The sequence below is a fragment of the Corylus avellana genome, chromosome ca4, assembly GCF_901000735.1.
Source record: "Corylus avellana chromosome ca4, CavTom2PMs-1.0".
Classification (NCBI taxonomy): Eukaryota; Viridiplantae; Streptophyta; class Magnoliopsida; order Fagales; family Betulaceae; genus Corylus; species Corylus avellana.
The window spans coordinates 30,989,778-30,998,959 of NC_081544.1; the positions used below are offsets into that span (position 1 = coordinate 30,989,778).

The 9,182-nt window shown below is 36.0% G+C and overlaps 1 protein-coding gene across 3 annotated transcripts; it reads left to right on the forward strand.

Annotated features, from left to right (window-relative positions):
- Positions 1–2,045: 2,045 nt before the first annotated feature.
- On the forward strand, positions 2,046–8,800 carry LOC132178744 (uncharacterized). 3 transcript variants are annotated; one of them, XM_059591267.1, is made up of 8 exons: positions 2,046–2,151; positions 2,246–2,361; positions 5,180–5,259; positions 6,435–6,576; positions 6,665–6,814; positions 7,128–7,329; positions 8,079–8,180; positions 8,304–8,800. In XM_059591267.1, the coding sequence occupies exons 1-7, from the start codon at positions 2,085–2,087 to the stop codon at positions 8,177–8,179; spliced, it is 858 nt and encodes a 285-aa protein (XP_059447250.1). In that variant the 5' UTR covers positions 2,046–2,084; the 3' UTR covers position 8,180; positions 8,304–8,800. The 3 variants fall into 3 exon arrangements, with proteins under 3 accessions (XP_059447250.1, XP_059447251.1, XP_059447252.1); XM_059591268.1 differs by having other exon boundaries at positions 2,252–2,361; XM_059591269.1 differs by lacking the exon at positions 8,304–8,800 and having other exon boundaries at positions 7,128–7,361; positions 8,079–8,179.
- Positions 8,801–9,182: the final 382 nt, after the last annotated feature.

Consider the following 9,182-nt stretch of genomic DNA (forward strand, 5'->3'; position numbering starts at 1 on the left):
TCTCTCTCTCTCTCTCTCTCTCTCTCTCCCTGAACTGTATTTTTTTTTTCCCAGCCAACGGTTTCTGACCGACCGCCACTGGTCTCTCTACTTCCCGCTGGGACAAAAGAAGGTTGGTAATTTAGACATTTTAACCCGATCTACTGAAATGACCGATATACCACTCCAGTTAGGGTTTAAGTTTTAACTCATGAAAAATCCAGTCCTACTTACACAATCATCTCAAAAAGATTAATCAATTTAGAGTTTCTCTATAATCCTGTCTAAAGTTTAGTTTTATCCATTAAGTAAGCAATGTAAAACTTAGCACTCATAACTATTTTTATAAATAATCCACTTTATATAAGCCACTCTTCACATTTTCAATATGTGATTGGGTTGTTAGATACATCTCCAGTAAATTGGCACGTGCAATCCACCCTTAATTAAAAACGACAAATTGAATGGAGCACTGGTTAATGTTTTTTTGACATGTCCACACAATGGAAGGGCGAGGGGGAGTTCGAACTAGTAACTTTTGCTTAATGAGGTGTGGTTTACATTTAATTAAGCTACCCCTTGAGAACAATACTAGTTAATGTTTTGTATTACTTATTTTAAATAAGAATTAATTTATCTTATTACTTAGAATAATAAATTTTTTTTAACAATAATTAAATAACTAATGAGTAGCAAAGATATTTACTTTATGTCATAACAAATAAATAAATGAACTAATTGAATAACTTGTAAACAAAAATCTAGTTTGCTTGAAAAGTAAAATTAAATAAAGTGGGTTTGAACAAAATTAAATTAGATAAACTTGAGGATTCAATGCTAACTTGTTCATAATCACAATAGTAATAAGCTATCTATTAAAAAAAAATAAAAAATAGTAGCGGTGATTTGTGGTTTCAATAAAATTTTTAAAGCGGTTGAATATGTATTAAAATGAGAGGTTAACTCTGAGGATGAAAATCATCAATCATATTAGCATTAGTTGTTTTGCGTTTGGATAGAAAGTAATGGCAATTGTTCTATTTGTGTTCCTTAGAAAATAATGTGACCTTTAAAATTATAATTGGATTAAAATTAAATAATAATCCATTATAAATTCAATGGTAATTTTAAAAATCATATTAATTTTGAGGAACACAAGAGAGACACAATAATGACATATAAAATTATGTTGTAACTCGGTCACTTAGTTGAACTTGAGAAAGCGTTTGCGGTTTACATTATGTAGGCATCTCATGCGCTGCTCTTAAGAGGAAGATGCTACTATTGTAATGCACGTGTAGAATAACTATATGGATAATACTAGACATCTCAACATTTTTTCCCAAATGATCTGGTCTAGTCAATAAATAAATAGATTTATATATATATATTTTTTCTTAAATGAATGTGGGGTCTAGATCATTTGGAAAAGGAAATTTGAAAAAAAATATTGAGATGCTTAGCAACCCTCTAACTATATTGGTCTTCTTTCAGCCCCGCTTTCTAAATTAAATTAAAAAAATAAATTAAAATAAAAAAAGATAAGAAAAAAAAAGGAAAAATATAAAAAAGCTTCAAAAACTATCAGTCGTTTTCGATTTAACCCCCTAATGTTTCAAAAGTGATAAAGCAGCCCTCCAAACTACCAAACTATTGCATTTTGGCCATTGCGTTGGTCAAAACCGTCAGTTTGGACGGAAACTGCAAAACAACGTCGTTTTGTTATGGGTAAGTTACTACAATGCCCTTTTTATGATTTTTTTTTTTTTGTTGGAAAAATATAAAAAAGCCCTCCAAAACTACCAATCGTTTTCATTTTAGCTCCTTAATGTTCAAAAAGTGATAAAGTAGCCTCCAACAAAATGACGTCGTTTTGCAGTTTTTGACCAAACTGACGGTTTTGACTAATGGAGTGGCTAAAATGCAATACTTTGGTAGTTTGGGCGGCTACTTTATAACTATTGAAATATTAAGGGACTAAATCGAAAACGACCGCTAGTTTGAAGGGTTTTTTATATTTTTCCGAAGAAAAAAGAAAAAAGAAAAAAGGTTAATAGTTCCTACCCGAGGGTAGAGAAGGCGCTTCGGGTGTCCAGTAGTGACAGATGTTCTACTCCACTGCATTTCACAGGATCTCTCTCATGGCAACCAAGCCCCACCGCCTCCACCAATGTAACTCTCTCTCTCTCTCTCTCTCTCTCTCTCGCACATACCTCTGTTCCGTGCTTTGATTAACAGCGCTAAACCGATACTCTCACTTACGCAGCAACAGTTGCAGGGACGTCTGCGTTGCAGAGCTCAGTGAAAAGGTCGAGGTCAATTACCACCGAGTCTTCCATGAAGGACGCTTTCGGCAAATACGCCGAATACCTCAACAGCCTCGTAATGCCTCTTTTATCTCATACCCCTCTTTTCCCATGTCGATTACTGTATTGTATAAAATTGCCAATTATTACAATGCTATACTTCTTTGCTAGACTGTGAATGTTGTTCATGAATAAATTAAACACCAAATTTCGTCGAAAAAAATAGTTATACCCTTTGTTTTACTTTTCAAGTTATCTCCAGAAGAGCTTGTCGTGTTAAAAGTAGTAAGGAATTGGGAGCGAGAAGCCCCCTCACTGTCGTTTTTAGGTACCACGCGCACTTGCAATGACGATTGTTGAATCCAAACAACACCAATCTACATGACTGCAACCCCATAAGCTAAACACAATACTATAGGACATAAGCTCCATCTTGGTCTCCCGAAGACAAATAACATCTGCCTTCCCATTATTTGAGTAAATTCCATGATAACAATTCGAGCTTCATGGATAAACCAAGATACCGCTCCTCTTTACTCTGCTACGGCTTGAATATCCACCCGTTGAATCATAGTTTATCGAGCAGGATAATCTTTCCAACTCTCTATTACTTCTGAAGACTGTTTTGGAGTTAGAAACCCATCCCTCCTGATTATGACTTGCTTTGATAGCTGTAAACAGCTCCATAAATTGCCCTTCAAACCCATCACAAGATAGACCAATAAAATGGCGAATATCCTTCACCTTCTGCAAGACCCAACTAGAAGCCATAGGCTCTGAACACTCAGGTTGGGTAAACACGCTAGGGGAGAAACAATTCAAAGGTTCACAAACAAAGGGATCCTCCCTATTACAAAGCACAAATTCTATACTTGCCCGTCCATGCCTGTTTGTCTGTACAATACACATCAAGCCCATCCAGACTACAAGACACTTTGCCACCCGTACCACTTGCTTCACCCATCCTTACCTCCAGCCAATTGTCCGCTTCCTTATTCGATTGACCCTCTTCCTTACCTCCAGCCCATTGTACTGGAAAAAAATAAATAGCTAAAATAATTATCTACTAATAACAGTCTAATACCTTGGAGACTTATTGGACCAAATATACTTCTTATATTGAGTAAGGGCCAAGCCTAGTTTTAGGCTTCCACAATGGATAATTCTTCTCCAATGAGTCCCTTTGAGCTGAACTTTTTATGGTGGGATTAGAATTATTCTGTTTTATGATAGAGATAGCCTCAATTCCTTGTTCCCTTTTTTATTTATTTTTATTTTTAACTTTGAAAAAAAAAGAGATTACTTCTTTACCCAAGCTCGTCTAAAGCATGGAAACTGTACCTGATTCTCTGTGTATTATGTCAATGTGCTTGATCTATGATGGAAGCAAGGAACCAAGAGTTAACGGTAGTTTTGAATTCATTTTTTTAAAATTGCCCAACTCTGTGATGCAACCTGGATGCTAGCTTAAAACTTCCCATTTAATTGATTTTGAGTCTTAATCAATGAATATATGGTTAAGCTGCAATCGTCACAGAAGTGATTTTTAAGAGTTAAAAATTAAAATGCTCACTTGCACGTTCCAATGTTTAGGATTGTCCAGAATTCAGCTCTTTCAGCTTTTAGCTAAAAATGGTAGTGCTTTTTATTTGTAATAGTTATTGGTCGTGCATCAATCTACTTTTCTTTCCTATCATGACTGCTCCAAATCTGTGTGTATTGATCCAACATGTTGTCTTACATTTGATGGTCCACCACATTGCATGTGAAATATGTGGACAGACAATTAATATGTGTACACAGCATGAGGATGTGAACAAAGTGAGTTGTAAAGTACAATTGCATGGTAGGTCCTTGGCGTTAAGCATTCAGCCTAATAGTGCAGTTGCTTGATTAGGTACTTTTACTTAATAACTATATGACTGGACATGGGCGTGGATGTCGTGTGAAGTCGGATGCATGAATTCCATGTAGCCATTTTTTTTTTTGATAAGTAAAAAAGATGTATTAATCAAAGCGCAGAGTAGCGCAGCCCTAGTACACAGGGAGTATACAAGAGAGTGACAGAGAGAGAAAAAGAAGAAGAAAACATAAAAGGAAGTCAGGGAAGCTGATCACTAAAGGCGCTAGCCAACCAGCAGTCCAAGTGAAAAGGGTGTACAAGAAAAAGTGTATAAGGTCGTCAATGTTCCTGGTCGTGAATTCCATGTAGCCATTTTGTAACATCCTGGTCTCATATTGGGAATATGAGTAGCTTACATAGAGTGAGTGGTTTATAAAGACACTCATGAACGCTAAGTTACATATTTCTTAGTTATTAGGTGAAATTTGGCTTTATAAGTGATTGTAGGGAAGCTCCAAATTGATTAGTTTTTTTGAGATGATAGAGTAGATGTGCTAGCGCTTTGACCTGAGTCATAACAAATGACACCAGAGTCACCTAGTAATGCCATGTGGTATTGTTAGCATTGCATGACATGAACTTGGCACCTCGGTCCCATATTAGGAAGATGAATAGCTCACATAAAATGGGTGGTTTATAAAGACACTCATGGGTACCAAGTCACATATTACTTATTAGGTGAAGTTAGGCTTTATAAGTGATTTTAGGGAAGCTTCAAATAACTAGTCCTTTTGAGGTGATAGCACAGATATGGCTATCGCTTTTCCTTGGGTCATAACACTTTCACCCCATTTGGTGGTTTTTAATGAATCATTACATCATAAAAAATTGTGTGAAGTTGTAACACTCTACAAGAGGATACATTCTGCAAAATACCCAAGCTTGTAGTTATGCACAATAAAAGTTATTGGCATTATGTGGTTTGCCACAAATATTCATTTATTGGCACTGCCCACCCATATTACTATTTTTTTTTTTTTTTCTTTTGTAGAATGAAAAACGTGAAAGAGTGGTGAAAGCAAGTCGTGACATCACCATTAACAGCAAAAAGGTCATATTTCAGGTGCACAGGTAATGGGTTTTTTTTTTTCTCCGATTTTGTGTGTTTGGGGGGGGGGGGGGCACCGGGAGTTTTATTTTTTAGTTTATATTTTTATATATCATTAAAAAGCGCAAAAGGCATAACTTAGGTATACAAAAGGAATGCCTAACTAGAAAGAGAGAAACAGTCTAGAAAAGCAAATTAGCAAGTCTAAAGTAGCTGCATATTGGTAAAAAGTATTGAAGAAAAAGGACTTTAGATCCACCATCGTCCTTTTGTGGTCTCCAAAACTCCTATCATTTCTTTCCCTTTAAATACACCACAAAAGGTATGGCGGTATTATCTTCCACACTACTGCACTTTGGGGACTGCCACTCAACCCTTTCCAACAAGCAAAAAGATCAACCACCTTTTTAGGCATAACCCAAGTTAGCCAAATACGATTAAAGATAACATTCCATAAGGCACTATAAATCTCATAGTGGAGAAAAATATGATCTACAGACTCCCCACACCTCTTACACATACAACTCCAATCCACCACTATGATATGCCGCTTCTTTAGGTTATTCATCGTGAGGATCTTCCCTAAGACTGCCAACCAAGAAAAGAATGTTGCTCTTATGGGAACCTTATTCCGCTAAATAGTCTTCCAAAGAAAGGGACTACCATCATTAGGGACAAGGATGTTATAGAACAATATAACGTGGAACGACCCTCTCTTTGAAGGGACTTAACAAAGTTTGTCTTCACCTGCCCGGCTCACTCTAGAAGAGTACAATAAATTGAAAAGAAAAACAAAGACATTCACTTCCCAATCATGAGCTGCTCTGATAAAGTTTACTTTCCACTTAAAGCCACTAGAAAGCTCCAAATGATCTGTCATGAAGGCATCCTTAATGCGAGCTAAACTGTACAAATCTGGGAAAGTTTCCTTAAGGGCTTGATCTTCACACACCACGAGTCATGCCAAAATCTAATATTGGAGCTGTTTCCTACCTCAAATTTGGTATGACTAGCAAACTTTGCCTAGCCCCTCTTGATATTTTTTATTAACCTCACCCTGTACAACTCATGAACCTCATTAAAATACCACCCACCCCACGAGCTACCATATTAAATATTGTGGCAATTTTATCTTTACTAGGGCTTCATCTTGTTTATATACACTAACAAATTGGTGTTTCAATTTCATATTAAACAGAATTGGCAAACACAACAAAGAAGAAGTTTTGGAGAAGGCAGAAAAGGATTTGGCAGCTGTGACAGATCAGTATATGTCTCGACTAGTGAAAGAACTGCAAGGGTCTGATTTTTGGAAGCTAAGACGAGCATACTCACCTGGGGTAGCCTTTTCGTTTCCTAACCTATGAAGCCCTCTTAGCCCTGAAATATACAGCTAAGTTGACTCAATTTATGCCTGGCCGGTTGCAGGTACAAGAATATGTTGAAGCTGCAACATTCTGTAAATTCTGCAAAACTGGGACTCTTTTGAATCTTGATGAGATGAATGCGACTTTGTTACCACTTAGTGATCCGTCTTTTGAGCCTTTGCAGATTAATGTCCTTGACTATCTCTTGGGGGTAATTGCCTTAATTAACTTTATGGTATTTTAATTATATTTTGTTTTGTAAATGATAGACTATTGATGGTTCTGTGTCTGAAATCTGAATGGGACATCAGTGGTGCTATGGGACATATGTTGACATCCAGTATGGTGTATTCTTTGTAGATGTAGTTAATCTAATGGCAATTAAAGTGGTCAAATTGATTTATTTATTTGACCTCTGGACAACTAACTACGTGGCTAACTGTCTAAAGATTGCACACACTTTTTTATTTTTTCCTTATTTTTATTTTTTTTTGGGAAAAGAGGTGCTTAGTGTTCTTGTACAGCTTGCAGACTTGACTGGAGAGCTGATGCGGTTGGCGATTGGTCGAATACCAGAAGGTGAACTTGACTTTGCTGAGAAGATATGCAGGTTTGTACGTGATATCTACAGGATGCTGACTCTTCTAGTCCCAGATATGGATGATAGTTCTGATATGAAGACAAAGATGGATACAATGCTCCAAAGCGTAATGAAAATAGAGAATGGTATTGTGTTGACAAATTTCCTGCCCAAATTTGTAAGCATGACCTGTTATATTTCAAATAGATGAAACATGTTAAAATCCTGTAGAGTATTACTAGTTAACATGATCTAGATAATAATAAAAAGTACTAATAGACATGCAGAATCTTCATTTATATATTGATGTAGAAAAGGATTTTTGACAGATTTGACGTTATGGAAAGAGGCTATTGATTGGGAGTATACTTTTGAACTTTTTAAAACTTGAGCACTATATATGACATTATTACTCGTGGGAAGTGCACATCTGTTTGTGGATGCATTAGCAAGTGTTCAACTGATTATATAATAAGAAACATGAGCTTTGATGGTAAAGTAGCATGCATGCATGTATGTGTTAAGGTGCTTGTCAACATCTCAGATAAGTTGGAAAAAATTAACATGTTTCTTTTTAGAGGTAGACACAACTCACGACCGGCGGGACTGAAAGATATTGGCAAGAAATCAGAAAAGTTAATTATTCTCGAGTCTTTCTTTCCCCTTTACTTTTAACTATTTATTTGTGAACTTCCAATTTTTGAGTGGAAATATTCTGAAATCTGAACAATATTTCTGAAGAGTTATTCAACCGTAACATTTTTTTGGTTAATAAAAATGAGAATGTCAGCTTTGAATGTATTTTGCGTGCATGATGAACTGTATAAGATTTCTCTGATTAGGTACATAACTCCACTTTACTGGTTTTCAGGTTTAACTTAAGTTGTTTTTGTAGCTTGCTTTAGTGCTCATGTGAGAGGATCAGAGTACATTCCACTCCTTGGATCCAGCGATCAAAGTTCCTTCTTATTGGGGGTGCCTGATATTGAGCCATGAAGTAATTTCTGCTTCTTGTCTTTTCTGTATCATTTTTTTGGTACTGGATATTTTCACCCAATTGTTTCTTTCTACTCTACTTTTTCATGTCTAAGGAGGGAAATTTTCTTGCTTTCCAATTTAGAAACTGTTTGGAATGCTTCGTGGAACCCGAGACCACAGGTGCATCTTCCTGCTGAAAGGTTTGAAGGTTCATTCTTCATCTTCTTCTGGCTTATTTTGGAAATTTTGTTGTGAGAAGCTGCTCGTGGTTACTCAACAGGCAGAGATTGTGAAACTCTTTGGGGGAAAGACTTCATTTATGGATTCTTTTGGTGAGGGCTAGATTTAGTGAGTTTATATATAAGGCTATTGCCTCCCAAAGGGGTCTTGACATGAGGCCCGAAATAGAATGCTAATATCCCCCCTTTCAGGTAAATCGGGAGCATATTCATAGTGTGTTACTATACCATAACATTGGCGAAGTGCTAATGCACTTTGGATAAATAATTTCTAGTCCCGTGTGGCTTTCTCTTATTTGATTGATTATTCCCTTACTTTATAGGAAAAAGTGTAGAATCAGTTGTGTGGTTACACTAATTTGCAATAAGCTCACTGTAGTATAAAAATATTTTGAGAGCTTCCTATAGTATGTGAAAATAACAAATAAGTTTCTACTATGATGTTTTATTCGAAATCTTGACAGATTCCATTGGTTTGCCTCGGCAAATCTAATTATATAACAACACATGTTGTTCTCAAAGGGTAGTTCAATCGGCTATAGACCACGTTTAATGAAGTAGAGATCACTAGTTCGAATTCTCTCCCTTCTCTTGTATGGACATGAAAAAAAAAAAAAAAAAAAATACAAAACACATGTTTCAATTTAATTACTGACTTAATTAAAACGCAAGAATTATCACGTCATTTGTCTAAACCACGTATCTATAACACGTCATCCCCTTTGCCATGTCAGCAAAGTAAACTATAGGGAGAAAAACCTAATTAAATATTTAAAATCTTT